General features: G+C 35.5%; 1 protein-coding gene across 5 annotated transcripts in view; it reads right to left on the bottom strand.

Annotated features, from left to right (window-relative positions):
• The window catches only part of PCLO (piccolo presynaptic cytomatrix protein), a 326044-nt gene that overhangs the window by 42372 nt on the left and 262440 nt on the right, over positions 1-21232 (bottom strand). For 2 of the 5 annotated variants that reach the window (XM_064702961.1, XM_064702959.1), the window contains exons 19-23: positions 20045-20225; positions 18634-18828; positions 17189-17371; positions 5970-6111; positions 2628-2695 (exon numbers count right to left, since the gene is read on the bottom strand). In XM_064702961.1, the coding sequence (XP_064559031.1) occupies positions 2628-2695; positions 5970-6111; positions 17189-17371; positions 18634-18828; positions 20045-20225 (769 nt within the window). The remainder of the gene's footprint in view (positions 1-2627; positions 2696-5969; positions 6112-17188; positions 17372-18633; positions 18829-20044; positions 20226-21232) is intronic. The other 3 variants (XM_064702962.1, XM_064702960.1, XM_064702964.1) reach the window with 3 other exon arrangements.

Below are 21232 nucleotides of genomic sequence, written 5' to 3' on the forward strand. Positions count from 1 at the left end.
AACTATCCTGATATATGTTAATAGCACAAAAACTATTCCCAACAAAACATTAACACATGTGGGCAAACAATTACAAAATGAGCATGTGTTCTCTGGAGATTGCACTTATGTAATTGCCTAAATTCTGTTGTCATATCCCCATGAGCTGAACTCAAGCCCCGTTGCTACAGTTTGGTTTCAGGCACCCAGAAACAAATTCTCATTGTCATTTTAGTATCTCACATTTCTTTGCCTGCGTCTACTGGTTTAAAGATCCTCTGAGTCCCCTGCCAGATTTGTCAGGCCTGTGTGGATGACTTGGATGACTAAAACATTTCACACAGCAGTAGAACTGCGTGTTCAATCAACTAAATTTATTCTTCACCATTTTAAAGAGATTAACCCAAGGCTACTTTTTATAGAAGTTATGCCCTAAGAATGTCTGAAAATGTAAAAAAAAGAGTACCAGTATGAAAAAGTTTTACATGTAACTCTAAGTCATTATTTGCAAATAAAAGTACAAATACCAGCTATGGGAAATCTGTACAGTTAATGAAAAGTGGGAATGAATATTTGCTTCCACTTAACTCCAGGGCTCATCTGGTCCAAAACACAGGTAAGTGAACTAAAGAAAATGCATGGTTTTAAGATTGTAGTTTTCTTTTATTCATCTATAAAAAGAATGCCAAAATAAATCTGTAATTCTGAAGTAATTCTCAGTTAATAGTAAGTTCCTCTAAATTCTGAACTACTTTCCCAAAACATAATTACATTTACATGGTGAAACTCAAATGCTCTTGATTGTTTTCCAGCTTTTAGTTTAACTTATCCTTTTAAACTGACCTTTCCCCTCTTAGTCAGCTGGAAATCAGACACTGAAATCCAGGCTGACTGCACCAGCCTCTCTCAATGGCCAAAACCACTCAATATGACCCAGTCATTTTATCAGAATAGGAGTTGTAACACTTAGAGCTCCCAAGGTAGCAGAGGTGAATTGCATTGTAAGAGAAAATTAGGAAATTGCAGCTCTTAAGTAATTTGCAAATTTTGAAGACAAGAAGAAACATAACTTTGGAAAGGTAATTTCAGACCAAACGTTACACACACATCTTTCAGAATGTTTCAAAAGGTGGTTTGGGTATTGTTTGGTTTATTGTTACTTGGATTTGTTTGGGTTTGGCGTTAATTAATAACACCAACAAGAAATGAAAATATTTTGTATTTTTAGGCTCTGAAATTTAGGATGCAAGATATAACCCAAGGGGCAACTTACGATGAACAAGATAATGAAAATATATTTTTTACAATTATAAATCTGCATAAAACTCATAATGATAAAATAAAAATAAAAAATTCCCAACTTCCCATTTTCATCCCATCATTTCTCTTTTAGAAAACAGATTTTTTTTAATGCTTAAATATAATATTGAAAAATTCAATTTTGATAGGAAGACTATTAAAGTATTCCATATTTGATATTTGATAAAGCAAATTATTAAGTATTTTTTAATGAGTACTATGTATGGAAATTTTTAGTAAAATGCATATATACGAGTAAGAATTCTTGTTTTGGAAAAGAGAACTTTTCAGATCTACCTGTAAATTCTAATTTGATTTCTTCAGCTCTGTGAAACATTAGATGCTTTTACTCAAATATAGAACCAGCAATTATTTTCTCATGTATAGAGATTCTGGAAACCTGAAAAATGTTGATTTTTTTAAATGACTAAGCTTAAGGTCCATTTATCAATTATAAATATAAATTTTGATTTATTAATTAATTGATACTCCAAGCTTCATTGAAATGCATCTAAATGAAAAAGGTCTTATTTTAATAATAAAATGAAGGTCATGGTTGTTAAGTTTTATATTTAAGGTCAATATAAACATACACTTGAAAGAATATACCTCATATGTAAAGGGAAATGTAATTTTCATAAAATGTCCTTTAGTACAAAACACTCTCCATTTTCATGTGTATTTCCATTATTACACATTAAAAAGATAACCACATTCCCTATGAAATTTTGAAAGTCATTCTGTCTGGTGCTTTCCAGCTCCAATATTACAGTGTCTTTTTATTTCTCAGCACCACATTAATACCAAAATAAAATCACTCAGGATTTCCCAATCCAATAAATGTTTCATTATAGTTCATCTGCATTAAGTGCAGCAGTCAAACCTGCTCAGCTAATATTTTTATTTTAAATTAATGTTTTATGTAAAAACTAATATTAATAATTAATTTATGAAGTAAATATTCTGAAATGTTATATAAATAGAGCCTGATACGAATTAGATATATATTATTCGAATCCACTGAGCACTGAGTCTGCTCCATACTTTGTATGTTTTCTTTGAAAAGCAATGAACATCAGAAGACAGATATTATTATATATTATTCATTGCAATCTAACTATTTAATTACTTTAAATATACAGGTAGGGCCCCATTCTCATTTAAACTGAAGAATCATTACACTGGAGTTCTGTCTAAAGGACCCCTAGAGAAAATGAAAGTCAGGATTTTAATCTACAATACAAAGAGAGCATAGACTAATTTTTCATAGCATGACAAGCCAAAGAAATGGGCACATCCTTCCTAAAAAGATGGGGTACCACTGTGGAGCTGTTTGTATTTCTTTTTACCTTCTGAATCAGTCACTCCCACTCCCGACTGCTTCACTGGTTCTTGTCCATTCTGGCTCATCTTCCCTCTGTGAAAAGGTATGGTTGCTGTTGTCAATAAACCATAGAAAGATAAAAGCTAAAACAATGATATATCTAAGCTAATGAGGCTTGGTTCTTTTAAGAATATTATATTTTTTCTCTTTTGAAGGCAGCTGCAATCACATCTTGGTAAGCCTGTACATTCTTACAGAATGGGTCCATCAGGTGCTGTCTGCTACCTGCCCCACATCAGTCTGGGGCTACAAATCTCTTCTCACTTTATCTTGTCATACTCAAAAGTGAAATAAATAATAAGCAGTCATAAAAATTGATATTTGGTCTACCATACCAATTCAATTACTTCAAAGGTAAGGTTTGTGGTTGTCATCTTCTTAAATCATTGCTTTACTTTATAGTTTAGATTAAGCATAAGAAACAATTCTGAAAACTTAACATTAATCCTAAACAGAGTGGAATAAATCATGCCCTAGAGTTCACTATTTTCCTGAATTTTGTGTACAAAGAACCTTCATTGGAATCTTAATAACTACTTTTACCAAATGAAAGTTAAATATAAGCTATCTTTAATTATACTTGTTGCAAGCTCAAAGGCATGATTAAAATCACTCTCAAACATTTGTGCTTCTAGTTTCCTTTTTGCCCTAAGACTCTGACTGCTGTGATAGACACTATAAGGCATTATCTTCAGTTGCATGTGATTTCTTGGGTATTAAAGGGTCAGCACTGTTCTTGTCTACCTGAGTAGAAAAGTGTCAACCTGTGAGAAGAAAACTTCATGTGTGAAGTTGTCCAAATTCACAGGGAACAAAAAAATTAGTATAAAATCAGTTTTTCAAGTGATTCTGTATTGAGTTTAAACTGAAAGCTATTTCCTTCTTCTGTAGATAATGCTTCATAAATCCTTACAAATATGATACAAGAATTATTTCTCCCAAGGGTTATATTCATTATACATCATTAAATTGGTTTTCACCTTTGCATTCAAAATGTATTTTATTTTACAGCCAATAATACTGCTATAAAGTGTTACACAACACAAAAGCATAGAGAATCTGGTCTTTATCAGAGATAAGAACATGAGTAGCTTTCAAGAATATTACAACTGGATAATAGGAGTATTTAAAAAAAAAACCAAATTAGAAAGAATTTACAAGATATATTCAGATTGATGTAACTGTATAATAATTATTAATTTCCCTTGATAATTATAGCTACTTAATATTGGCAAGTATTCTAATTAGTTACCTCATCAAACAATTCCTATGGTGTCACTATTTAATTATTTTATTTTGCTTCAAGACTAATTGTTGCTATGGTTAAAGCACTTGGACTAAAACAAAGAGCGTAAAACTCAGCATACCCAACAATTTCTATTGATAGACCAGAAACTTAGTCTAAGCAGGGAGCTTATAATCAAAAGAGAATTTAAATGCCAAGATACTTAAAAATATTTAGCCCTTTTAATACTTCACATCCAAATCGTAAGCTGTGTGCTTATGGATTTGCTGAATTAGTGTACAAGGTCTGAGTCCCTGAAGTCATTATCAAGCCAGTGTGAGTGCAAATGATGAGTAGAATTAAAATTATACATATATTCAGATAAATAAGAATTTTTTTACAGAATTTAAAATGGAAACAGTTATCTATTTTAAACATTCTCTCCATGAATGATCTGATGCTAAACAGTTATTTTGTCATTCATTTTCTCCCTGGGGAGATAACATGAAAAATGAAGCAGGTCCTGTCTGTAAAAGATTTCTGTGTAATTTTAAATACTCTGTAAGCATATAAATAACTTAATTTAAAATGCCATAATAAAAAAAAAAAAAAGTGGCCTTACAAAAAATGAGACGTGGATATATTTTATATACTTAACTATAATTCATGAGAAAAAATTTTTTATGAGAAAATCTGAGGCTGTGGAGACTTCCTCCTGCTTTTCAGTAGAAGTGGGGCTGATTTCAGGCTTAGGAGACCAATGAGTCTGTCAGCCAAATAGCAAGGAACTGTAGGCACTGTCACATTGCCAGTCAATACACAGTAAGTGATGTTGTTTGGACTCAAATTTGGCATGTGTGAACAGAAAATTTCTATTGAGAGCTCCATCTTGTGTTATTGTGCACATAGATTTTATGTATCTTTGCTTTTCTCACTAGGAATGACAGCCCAATAATTTTCTTTTGATTTTGATTTTGTCAAAGTTCATCTTTGTTTTCCCCTTTTAACTTCGAACAACATGAGTGAAAAATCCCATGCAAATCAAACAATTAGCACCCTACAATCTAAATCACATAATCCTGCTAGATTCTGAAGGTGAGATTGAAGTCTTAGATTTATCTCTATTTTCCCTTTAGTTACTAACAAGATGTAGACAAATACCATTGTACTTTATTTATTAAATGATAAATACTCAGAAATATCACAGTTCTAGAGAATTTTCACTTCATTCAAGTTTTTCTAGGAAGCTTATATCTTTCACGACTAATAGTTCACAACTTCAAGGAAAAAGCAAAAATTTTTTGTTCCAGAGAAAATATTGAACAACTATTGCAGACAATGAATGAACAATGAACACCAACTAATATTTTGAGAACAGTCAATCTGTAAACTTTTTAGGACAGAATCACTAAATTGATCAGAAGTTACTTTGTCCTATTAGGGAATATAAATGAAATTGATAAATGATGGTGCATGCTGATAGAGGAGATGAAAAAATTCTGGCAAAACTTTTCTCTGTGGAGTACTAAAAATTTTGGATAATTAAATCATTTTATAGAATCATTGCACTGATAGCAGCTTGATAATTCCTACAGGGACTCTGTACCAAAAACCTTTTTCCAGCCAAGAACTGAGAAATTCTTTTGAAACTCCTAAAAACTTGGGAAAAGCTGTGGTGTATCCAGAATGTGAATTCCCCTTGCACTAGTAACATCTCTTTACAGAGGGAGGAAAATCTGAAAATTTAAACTAAGCTTTCTCAATCCTACAATAGTTGTACTTATAAACATAAACTAAGCCTATCTCTACACACATTCATCAAGGGCTGAGACCAGCACATCTCCTACATGACAGGAAGAAATTCACAAGGTTGAGGAAGAGGTTTGATTGGTCATTAACATTTCCAATGCTCAACAAAGCAGAATAAAAGTGTGAACTGTGGGGAAATCCCCCCTTTAGCTGCCATTCTACTGCATAACTCAAGTCTGCAGAGGAAACTGCATGAGAAGATGACTGGCACAGTGAAAGTGCTATAAATTGTGCTAAAATGGAGGATACAATATAGGAATGCAGAAACCTTACATTCTGGGGATGGGAAATAGGTTATTCTCTCCCGTGGCACTGCTGCTGCCTTCGCTATCCATGCTGTATCCACTGCCAAAGCTACTGGCTGACGAGCCAGTGGAGACAGAGCTTTCTGCAGGTCGGTGATTAGCAGACCTTGCTGTACAGGGCAGGAACATTTGGTTACCAAAAACTTTTAAGACATCAGTAGCACTGACATGAAGAAAAAAAAAGTAATTTATCAAAATCACATGCTGCAAACACTTTCACTTTTATATTTTACATTCAAATATTGCTTTATCATATTTTGCAGATGAAGTTTGTTTTCATGTATATGGTGCTCTAAACCAAATAACACACCACCATATTTTTTTTCTCCCGTCATGTTAATAGTTCAAATCAACAGCCTGAAGGAAAAAACAAGACCAGGATAGAATGGTTAACACTGCTTTTCTGATTAAAGTGGCAGAAAACCAGTTTTTCATCTTAAATATTTCATACAATAATCTTGTAAAAATGAAAGCCCCAGTGGGGCTTTCCTCATATTCTTTATGAAATGTTCTTTGCATTAGGTGATTTTGAGGAGAGGAGTTTGCAAAGATGTGTAAGCACACAACCTATAGTCACAGAGAATATCCCCACCCCTCTTCAGACATAACACAGCTATGCATTATATTTCTCAACTGCTTCTACCCATCTGGATCTCTCTTACTATGTGCATAGAATTTTAATGAACATAATTTGATGGGAGATGCCTAAATCGAATTTTATACCATTTGGTGTTAGAATACCATATGTTAGTTTTACTTCAGATTGCCTTATTTTGTGTTTTGGACATTACTGCACTACATGAACAAATCATCCAGTATTTTGCATTTTGCAAGTTGAGAAATACAAAGGAAAAAGGACACTGTGACATTACACATAGTAATTAATACAGGAACAATAGAGTAGCTATTCTCATATTGAATAACACAATTGTCTGGGAATATTAATATAGATTTGGGTTGTTGTTTATTTTTTTCTAAATGTCCTCTAATACATCTGCTATTTTCATGTTTCATCTATTTCAACCTACTGAGCATATATACTGAAGATAGAAAATAATGTTTTGCAAAGTTATTTTTCTATGAAGACTTAATGAGATTTTATGTTATTTTGCTGAACTGTGAAACTCCTATATAAGTAGTTAAAAGAGATTCTTCTTTAAAAATAAATTGGACAAGTATCTAACTGGAATTTTAATAAGAGCCAGAGCCCCAACAGTGTCTTGCTTTAAACTGGTAATCAATATTTTTTATGTCTGACTAACTGAATAATATTTTTGGTGAAGATCGCTGCCTGCTGCCTGATGTGGGACCAGGAAGCTGAGTATAACTCCTCAAACGTAATGCAAAAACAGGTGAGTAATTTGAACTGGAAGCAATAAATGAAGCAATTCTCATGTCATCAATCCTTGGGCAATCCCAAGGAATTGGGATAAGGAATCCATATTCTCCATGGTGATTCTTCACTGGTAAACCAAGTTGCCACATAACTTTTTGATCATTTCAACTCTATTAATGTCCTTTGTTCCACTGTTGCCCACAGCCAGAAATGGAATCTGTCAATGGAAGGTTGTTTTCAGATGAAATGGAATCTGTCAATGGAACGTTGTTTTCAGATGAAATGGAACGTTTTTTTCAGATAAAATTATCCTTTAGCTCTATTCCATGACTTTACACATTGATCAATTGATCATAGGCTGCCTTCTTGGATGTAAATACAAAAGGAATACATTTTAAAATCATGGTGTTATCAGCAGATACTCTCAATATCTCACCTGGAGGAAAGCACCCGTGTTTTTCCAGAGAGACAGCCAGCTGGGGTGGCTGTGTGCAGTGGTTGCTCTATCACTTTCAGCTGATGGTGCTGTGTGTGAATTCCTGTGCCTGTGGTGACATGTCAGCAAAATGCTGCTGAGAGGTGCTGGGCAAGAGTGATGTTTCAGAGAGGAGAGGTCAAACTCTCTATTATAACATATTATTGCCTGTTGCCCTGTCTTTAACAGCCTGAATTGTGGCTCTCTCATGACTGTCCCAAACTGATTCATTACCTCAGTTCTCATTGTCTTTGCAAGACCTCTATGTCTCCCAATGTTGTCTGTTTGGAATTCTGAGGGTTCCTTTAGTTTAGGTTGTTCTGTTGGGGTTTTTTTTTTTTTTGTGCCATGGCATGACAAATGCCTCACAGGTGAGTACAAATGGGAGATCAACACATCTGCAAAACCCATGGAAGCCAAAACAATATTGTGCCAGCACAGAAAAGAATCTTCAGTTCTTCCCCTAGGCATGAATTTACTTAGTGTACCATAAATCACCATGACATATGTGGCCTGAAAGGATCTTTCATATCTAGGATTTTCCTTTTTTTTACTGATTTTTTCTGCAAAAACTAGCATTTCTTGTTTCTTTACTTGTGGATTTCTAAAACCAGTAAGAACCTAGAATTTAGTTCAATCCAGAAAAGCTTGAATGAATTCTTTAGAAATGGGTTAGAAGTTTTGCTTCATCTATTTATAATCAACGCATAGCTGTTTCTTTTGAAACAGCTGCACCCTGATTACACATTCAGTATGCTGTATTTTTAGTTTTTCTACTGTTTTCACCAGTTCACATAATTTTCCATATTGATGTTTTTTTCCATAAGGTCACTTCACTTGGTGAATGGTTATAATGGATCCAAGTTTAGATTCATGACTGGATTTTGAAAATTCTAAAGTTTAATGTTATTCTTTTTTTTTCTTTCCTGTCTGCTCTATGAAAGTAATGAATCACAGTGTCAGTTTGTGACAAGATATGAAATCCACAAATAGATTTACAGCTGGTTTCATGTCAAATTCAGAATCTGGATACAGAGATCATCTCATAACTTGTGAGACACCCACATTTTCTACATGTCAGGATTTTTACAGATACATCTAGACCTCTAAGTTTCTGCTGGTTATACACAAAACTTTGGAGTTCTGATGATGCGGCAATGCTTGCTGTTATGCAATATTTCCCCCGAGAGTTAGTATAACTATGGTTATAGTTCCACTCTATGTGGAAAGATAGAACTAGTTCCATGCTCTTATATTCAAGAAACTAGTATGCACACTCATTTGCAGTCTTGCCCTTTCTTTTTGAATACATGCAAACGTTGTCATAGAAACTTTATCAAGAAAGTCAGATTTCACTCTATTGCTCCTCTAGTCTTACCAGTCTATGTAAGGTCTGAGAATTCCTGAAAGTGTCAGACCAATTTCCACCTTGCTTGGTTAATTGGGTTCATATCCACATAAAGGATAGACAGCTATTGCATTATATTTAGTTTTAATTTTACTTTTAATTATGGTATTAGGGCAGGGTAATTCTGAGTTACAGAGCTTCTGCTTACATCTGCCTATGCTAGAAAATTCTTCAGTCCATGGATTTTGACAGCCAAGTTCTGGCAGGAGATGCTTTGGTCTGTAGCATTTGAACAGTTTCATATGGATTGACTTGAGTCCAAAGATTAGATATTGTCATCTGGTATCACACAGGTGCCTGGAGCTACAAGCTGCAGTCTTGCTTTACAGAAATCTACAATGTTTACCTAAATAAGAATGCAGGTGAAGGCACTTTTCATCATTTGAATATTAAGTACCCAGAGTGTTTCATTGCTTCCTTGCCCTTTGATTTTGCAAATTATTCTCTGGCTCTTAAGTGATGCCCCCCCCCACCAAACCACCCCAAACCCAACCAACCCAATAAACAACTTTTAAAAACTCTTAGAAACCCTAAAAAACTTTTAAAATACTTCCCAAAGGCAAGGTTTTCCTGTCAATTTCATATTATTCTTAAAACTTTACATTTTTAGAGAAAAGACTCGTCAGGTCCCAGCAGATGAAAGAGACAAAACCTAACTGAAGGTCATTATGCACCTTCATTTGGCCTCTCTCTGGGAGAAAGGAGATATCCCTTCACCCCCTCCAGCCCTATTTCTGTAAACCCTTTTCACACTTTATCAGGTGCTTGGCAGTTTCTAAGCACTGCAATATCATCATATCTGGGCTGCCCACCCATTTAACTGTGAAGAATGGAACTATGAAATGAAAGTTTAAAACCCTAATATGAGCTGCTTTCTCTGACATAGGGCACAGTTTTCCTATTATAAAAAGTTATTGTTGTGATTTGATTTAATTTTCATCTGTTAATCCTATTTTAGCCAGTAGTTCCCTCGATGAGATGAAATGTTCTCTACTTGGAATGGGTGTTAATGGGTACATATGTCACATTTAGTGGTTTGAAAAGTGGTGTTAATGCTGCCTCTGAGTGATTCTGTTAAACTGCCTGTTTTACAGGCTCTGGCATGAGCGAAATTTCAGGTCAATCATTCTAGTGAATAATATATAAATGAGTTGGAAAAGTTCTCAACTGCTTGCAGTAATTATTTCAGGTTCCCAAAAAGTGGATGATAATTTTATACCTGGTGTAGGACCAGGGTTTTCAAAAAAAATTATAATGGTTAGACAGATACCTTTTGTACTCTGCATGGTTTACAGGAAGAAGAAAAAAAATCAACAGAATGATGTTTGGACATGATAAATTCAATCCTTATGCCTTTTTGGAAAAGAATTGCTGATTCAATAAGATGGAGGTTGGCACTGACTATCTGCTATCCACTCCATCTTTTTACTTCTAAGTTTTAAAATTATTATTATGGCAAAAATATGTATTTGCTTTTGCTTTGGCTGATGGACCCAGTTAGAAAAAAGACTTTTAGAATCAAGAAAAACGCGTAAGTCATGCCTTAGTATGAAGAAAATATAGTATTAAAATCAGTAAGAGAGGAAAGCTTGGAAGGCATATCATTTCATTTAATCTTTCAGAAAAGTATTTTTTCAACAGACAACAGAGAAGATACTTTGTTAAAACCTAATATAGGGAAGATTGATCATTCACACAAGACCTATAACCAGGAGCTACTAAATCAGTTTGCAGGAAAATGGAAACAATCCAGCATTCTCAGCCACTCCAGCTATTCAACAGTGAATGGATGTTTTTTTAAGACTTAAATTTTAAAAAGTTGACTATACAGTTCTGTGCTTCATATGGAGGAAACAACAGACTCAACCAGCACTTTCTCCTGGTGAATAAATTGTAGATGTACTCCTTTTCCAGTTTCTGTCTAGAAACAGAAATAATCTGTCAAAACACATTGGGAATAATGGTTTTGTTTGTGAACCAAACAGGAGGAGGGAAAAAACCCTTCAAGTGTGGATTCAGGATTAAGTTTCCCCAGTTGCCCTCTAATTACTTGAAAGAATTTGTTCTTTTAAATGTCCAGCTTCTGAGAAACTCTGGGTGACAAAAAAGGCTGAAAGCATCACTCTGAGTCTTCTCAAAGAGATGCAAGCCCATGGGAGAAGGTGAAAGCACCCATCTGCTGTGTGTAATTTTCTGATGACCGACAGACTGGGCATCTCATGCAGTGTCTTTTGGCAGAAGCTTGGCTGCCCTTCACTCTCAGTAGCTTTGTGTTTCAAGTGCTCCAAACTCAAAGAGCCCCAAAGGCCAGTTTTCCTGTTTTCATGAAGTGTTTGCTAGCATTAAAAGCAAGAGCTGCTCCAGCTTGCTCAGTTAGGGTAGAACTGTTGTTGGAACTGCTTGTTGCATCTTTTGTGAACTGGCAACAGATTGGGGGATGCATAAACAACTGGTGATCAAACACATCTACCTCAGGTCAGCCAAGATAGTTTATTTTCCTAATGGTCCCTCATACTGAACAGGACTTTAAAACATGGTGTCACCCATCTCAGCCACAGCTGTATATTAGACATGGATTTTATAGGATACTGAGCAGTGATACTTTGTGAAAGTTCAAGACAATCCTTTACAGAGAAATTTACCATCTGAGAAGTAACAGAAGAACAACACATTTCTTAAACTGTACTGAAGTAATTTCTTTACCCAGGAAAGCAATTTAGACGAAATAACTTTCCATGCACTCTGTAGGGTTAGTCTCTCCTACAAAATGTTGAAAAAATGCTTTTGAAATATGAGTTATCAAATGAAGAAGCTGAGCAATTCTCTGAAATTATATGTCAGTTTAAAATGGTGAAAGAGTAAATAGCAGGAATATCCAAAGCAAAATGGGCCAGCTATTAGATTGGAACAAGGTTGAAAAGACACTCTCTGCTATCTGCAGAGATTGGGGACAAACTGTTCTTGTTTTGATAATGATTCTTGGAAATGGGTTATTTGGAGCAATATGAAGGCCCATTTAACTTGGAAACTAAGAAACTAGTGACATGAGTCACTAAACAGCTTTGGGCTATAAATTATATAAGTGTGAAGGAAATATCCTAAAATAATGTAGGAAATTAAAACATGGCATTGCCTATTAAATGTGTGAAAATGGATACAGACCAAAAGGGAGCCCAAATTAGCAGGTATTTGAAACCACAATCATTTCCAATTCAGAAGATTTATGTAACCTAGGAATCAATTTCCTTTCATTCCATTATTGCTAGCAAATAGAACTTAGTGATAAGGAAAATTCATAAAAATTTTAATTTCTTGCAGCTAAGTGGCTAGAAATTACACAGTTCTGGCTCAGAGTTGTATCATGGATTGTGCAGTGATGACAATGTCTTGATGCAGGCACCACATTACATTTCTGTGTAGCTTTAACCTATTATGTTGACATATAAGTGAACTTGTGTGAAAGTTGTTGGTTCAAGACAGTTATAAACAGATGTTCTGCCTTTTGAACTAAAGTGTTTTAAACTGGAATTCTTTGAGATGTTTAAATTGATAGACTTAATTGGGTACCATTCTGAAAATGCTGATGTAGAGTTTTGAAACTGGAGGTATTCTAACTAACAATATAATCTCTGAGAGTAGATCTCCCCCAGCCAGTTAAATCCCTTGACATACAACTGTATGGAAAAGCTGTTGTGTCATGATGGAAAATGCATGATGTAAAAGATGAAATTTCCTCTATGAAATTCTGTGGGGCTCCATTTTCTTCCATCCTCCTCACCCCCAGCTCCCCCACCCCACCATTTTCAGTGATGAAAAAATATAATACCAGGTACATGTGTCAGAGGATGTTTTAAGGAAATGTAATTTTAAGTTGATAGAGGTTTGACCTTGAAAAACTCTTTCCATTATTGAAAATTAGACATAAATTCCTGTAGAATTATAATGCTGGTATTACCTTAAATTAAGAGGGATGCTTGGATCTTTAACTGAAACACATGGCAATTTTTCTAGATCTTTAACATTTGCTAACTTGTTCAGGTGAGTATAGCAGTGTTTTTATTGTGGCAGTTTGATTATTTGTTCAGGTTAATGTGAGCCAAATAGAAGAGAAGCTGCCTATGGCATCCATCAACAAAAGACGTACAAGCAATAGCATATTGACTTGTAGCTTCTTTTTCATGAGTGTCTGCTGGAAAGAATAAAAAGTAGGGCTACAATGATATTGAAACTTAAATTCACTTACTGAGGTACTTAGTATTTAAATATTAATTTACTGTTCTTCAAAGATGCTAGGAACATTCAAAATAAATTTCTAGAAATTCTCATTTGGTCATAAAATAATGGGTTTTTGTTCACCCTTGGATATTCTAATGTAATAAAGGAATTGATTTTTCATTGTACAATCATTGTCCTTTAGGGGAAAAGCTGGCATCTTTTTCTCTGCAGAGGACAAACCAATCAAATTTCTACTATGATGAGGCAGAGGTAGTGCATGTTTATGCTTAACATAGGTGCTGAAGTTTTTTTCAGATCTTGTCTTTCTTATTCACTTTATTGAAAGGTATTAAAACTAAAGCATGTTGTCCAGTCCTTTAAATCTATAAGCTGGGTTAGACTTTTTTGTATAAAATCAGTAAAAAATATATTCCAAATGCACCTATTCTTTCATATGCATGTATCCAGAGAACTGGTGGTGTTCTGAATAATCAGAACATCTCTAACTTTTCAAGTAGCTGAAGAATTCTAAAATAATTTATTTTAAACATAACTGACCTACCAAGAAAATTCCATATAATGAGAAGATTCTTTTGTGGGATAAATTAGTGACTGAAAAGGTGATGGACTGATTCACACTGTTTCCAAAACTGACTCATCTGGTGGATAAACTCTTAATACACAAATTTATGTTGAAGGGAATGAGCTTAATTTTAAGTGAATGTGTAATTGGAAATGATTCATATATTGCACAAAACCTAAATCAAATTAACTCCACCCGTCCTCTGACTTGGATCCCTTGCAACTTCTGCCTTCAAAGAGTTGGCTCTGAAATGTTATTGTTCCTCTCTGAGGGATGTGATTGGAAATTGTAGCATGCAGTTGGTTTCTTTGTAGATCACACTCTTATCTCTCACGGGCAATGACAAAATTATACTTCAGGGTTTATTTTTAATTAACTGCTGTAGCTGACTGTTGGATTTTACAAAGTTTCTCTGCAAAAACTAATGTTTTTTGTTGCATCTTCACCTTAATTTTAAAGTAGATTAATTTAAATACATTTTTTACTCCGTAAAAGGAATCCAGAAACAATTCAGTTCAACAAAAAACTGATGAAAGACCTTTGTTTTTACAAAATACGCTATTTATGCTATAGGTTCAGATCTTATTTGATTTTCTTGTTACTTCTCAACAGACACACAGTTGATAACTGACAAAATAGACCCAATAGAAAGGGTCCTAGGAATCAGAACTAGAGAAGGATTTCTCTGAGACATTGTCAGAATGACTGAGGATCCTTGTCTTGCTTGGTTTGTTGTTTTTTCTAGAGCCAGATCAATTCAAGAGAAAAAATGGAGCTATTCAGAGGCAAGATCAAAGGAGGACACTCTTTCTGAGGGTTACCTTAGGCATAGAAGGACTTCACAGCACAGAATCATTTCCATCACCTCTGTGTACTTAGGCTGAAAAAACCCAAACAATTCTTCTAAAAGATGCTATTGTTTAACAAATACACAGAGAAATAGCTATGGTAAAAAAATAATAATAATGTTGTGTATTATCTGTAATGGCTTCCTTAGTAAAGGGCTTTGAGACATAGTAACAAAAATTTACTAACTTGACAAGATGACTGTTCAGTCATTAAAACCAGCTTCTAACGTGTCCTTTTGCAGCTACCAATAAAGTAGGGTGGGTATAATAATGGAGGTGGGTACCACAAACATGCATCATCCCTTTAGGAATGGGCTGGGAAACTGACAATGCCCTGATATTCAAAGTTCACAATGAAGGTGAAATCTCTCCTTTCTTTATCATCTCTTCATCCCACAAAGAAGTCCGTAAGTTGGAAGCTGTTTAGAGCATCTTTGGTGCTTTTTGCATTAGAGGTTATAGACTCATCTCATTTTACTTTCATACTCACAGCACAAAACTGCTGTGAAATCATCTTGCTTTTCATTCCTGCTAAAAGCCATGAGAGTCATTAACCTCAAAATGGTAACTACTGGCCCACCTCATATGAATAAATTTGTACAAACTATCTTTGGAACAATAAAGAAAAGCCAAAACATCTCACAGGTCTGAAACCAGACTTGTAAACATTGTGGAGGTGACCAAGGATTGTGTTTTATTTGTCAGAAGTAAAAAGACAGAGGTACTACATGTCTTCATAACAATTTTAACCTTTTTTATATATTATTGTGGACTCTTATAATTATAATGTGGACTCATTATTTATAATGGGGACTCTTATTCCCATAACTCTCTATGATCCTTCCAATATTGCTGAGCCATGTACATATCAGTATATATTATTTTTTAAATTTTAAAAATAAAGAAGATAGAATAACACTTTGTTGGCATAGGCGCTTGAAGCCAACAGACTCACTATTTCTTTATTTTAAATGTATATCTGAACTTTATATATTCAATCTTATATCACAAGCAAAATGTTTTGCATTACCTATCTACGTGAAAAGGCATCACCAAAGGGCTACGAGTCTGTGATAAAACTCGACAGACACGACATCTCAAAAGATCATAAGAGTCATTTAGATTTGAATGGCCTACCCCCCAGGAGTGGTATGCAGCTTTCAGACATGATGCTGAGCTTGTACCACAGCATTCCCTGGTTCTGCCTGGGCTGAGCATCTAGATTTGAGCTGTAGAGTAATACCATGTGTGTGTGTGTGTGTGTGTGTGTGTGCGTGTGTGTGTGTGTGCTTGTGTGTGAATACCTGGATTTACGGAAGAATTCTAAAGGCTCTCCTAAGAAAAAAACTTGTCATTTCTAAATATGCCATAAAAGACCTGTTACTTTTGCCCTGTTTATTAGTGGTTTTAAGATCACACTTGTTGTCCAAATGACTTGTTGCCCTTACAATATATTGTCTAAAGTACCATTTCCTCTTTCTCTCCTGTACCCCTCACCCAGTTTTTATATTGCTCAATGTGTGCAACGGTGTTGACAGAAAAACCTTCAACACATCTTGAGAGCTTAGGAAGGGATTACAGCACAAAAGAACATCTGGGAGTTCAGTCAGTACATTTATTTGTATTATCCCTCAGATTCCATGGAAATAAACAAGATGCTCCAGAAGTCAAAAGAACAGTGGCAATTTGAACTGATTGAGATTCTGGCTCTTTATTTGTGATGAGGGAATAAATTGATGATATGTGGTATTACAGGTGCCTACAAGTAGAAAATAATTTTTAAAGATGCTGATACGAAAATTATCAAGAGATTGAGCTATACATGGATCAAAACTCCTTTCCTTTCCACTGGTGGTTTGAAAAATTATCTATGCTAATGACTGTTGATATGACAATTGTGTTGGAAGAGGAAACAGGAATTGTTATTGTCCCAATTACATTTTTAGAAACAAAAATGTGCAGTTAGGTTTTTGTCACAGTACAAGAAATGTCCAATCATGCTTAAGCAGACCAGCTTGGATGCATGCTTTTTATTAGGCAACAACATGAGCAAAGCTATACTACTTTTCAACAGAATTCAAAGTACTCCAGTGGAATGGAAGTGCACACATTTGTTGTTTCATAATGCTTCTTAGCACAGTTTTTCATGATGGATTTATGCGCTGATAGGTGGAAAAATCAAGCAGAGTTCTTGATTCATGTTAACATTTACAGCACTTAATGGAGGGGTAAAATAAATAATTAAATATCGCAATGAATTAGTCGACATGGCAAGAAGTATTTGGGATGTAGTTGGTTTCTTAACCATGTCTTTCTGCTCACCTCCTTCAGGCTTGACTGGTCCATCAGACATCACTTTCCTGAGGGCTAGTTGGCTTTGGTCTTTGTTGTCATTGGCTGGTGGAGGCAGATTGTCAGACTGAGTTCTTTGAATAGGGAGGACTCCTGCTATGCTGTGTCTGTGCTGCTTCCTGGCATGATTAGACTGACCGCTTTTGTGTGCTGCTGTGGCAGTGTGGGTGAAATGGAAACCCAGAGTATGTATCCTCAGATGGAACCAGCTTAAATGTTATTCATGCAAACAGAAGTGGTTTTTTTTTTCTGTATTTAAGTAAGTAGTGTTTTCAAACACCAAAGAGACACCACATGCACAGCATTAAAGAGTATCAAAACTGGCTGTTTCTGTATTAATGACAGTGAAGACAAGGGAAATAATTTTCCCCCAGTTTTGCATTATACCATGGTGAGTTTATGGCATATCAACAAATCCTAAAGACAAACACAATGACTTCACAGTCAGAGAGATTTAATTTGCCATCAACTAAACCCTCAGCTAGCAATCAGATGATACTGGTCAGAAGTATACTCTGGAGAGTAATCCTTTTGAATGGAATGGTTTTAATTTATTTTAACCTATTTGAAGTTGTCAGATGAAATCTAACTTGACCCTTAATCAATCCATGGTAAAAATCTACTTAAAAAATTGAACTCTGACACCTGACTTAGCTCTCAACTCCCTTTGAGTTTGCTAACTTGACAACATTGTTGAAATCTGATGTTGTTACTGGCTCTGTGTGTTTAATGGTTTTGCAATTATTGTGTTTAATGTTTTTATTGTATTTCTGTTCTGCTCATCACTAACACAGTCGTATCTGAGATATAAAGAAAGTTGCCTTATATTTCCATTCCAAAAAAAAATAAAATAGATATTTACAGTCATGTTTCAAAAATAGAAATCTCAGCCATGTAGTTAAAAAAAAGTTTCTTTAACTTCAAATCTTCTTTTGTGTGTATAGTACTGTCCTTCATGCTTGCTACTTATAGATACATCCTGTTATTAATGTGGTCTCAGTCTTGTATGCAATTTGAAGAGCTGGCAGTTGCATCTCTGCAGGTTTTGATTATTTCATTGGTAGGTATTTAGTGACACCAAAACACAGTGGACTTCTCTGTGGGTCATGCACAACCATGGAACATCATGGACCATGAGTGAAGGGACTGATGGAGAAACAGCCAGTTTCACTGCAGTCTTTATAAAATAAATAGATAACTAAATAAACAAAAGACTTCTAAATACAAGAGTATATTGTAATTATATGTACTCACACACAGGCACACAAAGAAAGACATTGAACAGAGTGAGCACAGTGTGCCAAGAACAGAAAAAATAAAAAAGGAAAAATAGCCGAAAAGGGAAGGACAGCAGGGAAAAAGGCAACAGATGAACATTAAGCTGCCATGCTGAGGAATTTATTTGCGTCTTTTACTTGGTTGAAGGCGGAGCTGCTGCACAGCTGCTTCAGCAGCGGCGATGGCGGCCCCAGCGTCTTCCAGGTGCGTTTGGGTGACGCTGGTTTTGCTTTGGCTGCGGGAGGGACCGTGAGAGCGGAGGTGGCCTTCGGAAGAAGACTTGGAGCTCCCTGGGCTGCTGTGGGATTTCTCAATGGTGGGCACCTGCATGTCTACCAGGAAAATGAAGAAGTACAACTCTTGCATTTATTAAAAACAGACATTTTCATTCTCTTCCTCATGACTGGTCTCTCTAGCTGAATTCCAGAAAAGGAACAAAGATTAAGCTGTGCCTTTCCATTTAAAGCATCAGGATATATCATGATTAGGAAACTGTTAGAAAGCATTATTTTCTACTCCCCCACTGTCACCTGGCCCAGAGAATAATTTATTTAGTATTAGGTTTTTTTTTTATCACCTGTGAATTAGACCTCCTGTGCTGGTTCAAACTGGTGGAATGATGGCATGGTGTTTTCCACTTTCTGTTCTCTAGAATGTCGAGGCTAAGCAGCATCACCTACACCAGTATCAAATACTTAGCAAATACATGTCATTTTATCCTGAATAATGCCATCAGGACAATCACAGCCTAACTTACAAAATCTTCTATACTTACCTCTAATTCAGACAGACATCTTATATAGACACCAGTCCCTGGCAAAATGTTAAACAGAGAAATAGAGAGGAGATGGAGCAGAGTCTTGTCCCTCTGGGGCACTCATCTGGATTGTAGATGGAATGTTTTTTTGCTTTGATAGGACACATAATATGCTTTAAGAGAGCACCTGTCCACTGACTACTTAGTATGAAAAAAAGAATTAGAGATAAATTTCTCGAACCAGGAGACACTGAGATCAATTCTGCTTTTGTAAACATTAATATATTTCTACTGTATCAGCTTCACTGATTTCCAATAAAAATGAGATGTGCTACAATCCATTATCATTGACTGGAAATGCATATGCATTATTGCAGCATAATCATTGTTCTATAAAATATTAACGTGGCATTTTCAGAAAAAAAATCCATGGAATATTTAAGGAACATGAAAAATAGAAAGCTAAATATATATTGAGTTTGTCCAAGGCTATCAAGAAAATCAAAAGGGCACAGAATCTATAGCAGATGTGCAAAGCACATTTAGAGTAGTAGTAGAGTCTGTATGCTGCTGGTTTAAGGACATCATTGCTCAGTAAGCTGGCTGACAAGATTGAGACAACTTAAACCTTGTCTCCAACTAATCAATCACAGGGATAAATGCATTTTTAATAAAAATTTATACAAACTTCATACCAGTATCTTTATTTTTCTATTAGAACTTACACATAGCAAAGGTTTACACATCATCTGGGAAAACATTTCGTATCAGGTGCACCAAGTCATTCCTACCCTTGGAGGGGTCCGGGAAGATTCCATGACTTCTGCTCTTGATGACAGATGGTTTTGGAGATTGTTGGCTACTCTTTTCAGAATGAGATTTCCCATGATCTATGTTTTCACTCTGTTCTTTAAGAGGATACCACCGAGGAGTGTTGTCAAGCTGAGAGATGCTGGATAACTCAATCAATACCTACAAATAAATCAAAGTTATAATATATGGCCTGTTTCTGACCTATTCGTGATTGCACACATCAGGAGAGACTGGAGCTGTGTTGTCATAAGTTGCAATCAGGTGTAAGAGTGAAGGATATGAGGCTCTGTGCTGACAGATTCAGGACTCCCTGGGCATGCTGTGACCCCAAACTCAGATTCAGTAGCATATTGATGTGCCTGAACCAATGTCTCCTCCCCAGGACCTCGGTCAGGACTGTGAGCTGAGTCCTTTGGCTGTGGCATAAGGACACAAAGACAACTGGGCAGTTCAGAGGGCGGCTTGTGAGCACGAGCTTGACAGCTACAGTAAAAAGACATTAAAAAGACATCCAGCCATTCTGCCTCTCTACAGACATTTTCTAATAGGAGAAGCAAGCAGTATAATTTCCTGCCTTTTAGCAGTGCTTTTAAGGGGGGAAATAGTTGCCTATTTGCTTTTATTGAGGTCTTCAATAATATGAGGCTCATGCTTCTTGAGTCTTTAAAAAAATCCACATATGCAGAAGTAGCAACAAAAAGAAAAAAACAGGATCACTCTTGCACTTCACTAAAATAATAGAATTCAGCTGACCATTCAGGCATCTAAACATTACTGAGGGAAAAAACAGGAGGTGCAATAGTAATGTGGGAATGAAACAAATAAACTGGCTAAAAAAACCTGCAAACATTGTAGATGAAATCAGCTCTAAGCCACCTTCATTGTTAGCAGGACATTGGTGAAATTTCTTGAAAAAAAAACAAAAAACCCAACCAAACAAAAAAGAGCATTGACACCTTACTCTCTTAATAAGCTTGCAGTTGAGAGGGCCCAAGGGACATAAAGTACTGAAATTCATCACAGAATCTTGAATGAAGGAAGGTCAAAAATAGATTTGCAACTGGCTCTAAAGTGAGAGGGTTAAAACTAAGGCAAGGTAGGGAAGTTTTAAAACTGCTAGACAAACAAAGTGTGCAATTACCCCAGGGAACAATGTTTTTGTCACT

The sequence above is a fragment of the Zonotrichia leucophrys genome, chromosome 1A (genome assembly GCF_028769735.1).
Source record: "Zonotrichia leucophrys gambelii isolate GWCS_2022_RI chromosome 1A, RI_Zleu_2.0, whole genome shotgun sequence".
Classification (NCBI taxonomy): domain Eukaryota; kingdom Metazoa; phylum Chordata; class Aves; order Passeriformes; family Passerellidae; genus Zonotrichia; species Zonotrichia leucophrys.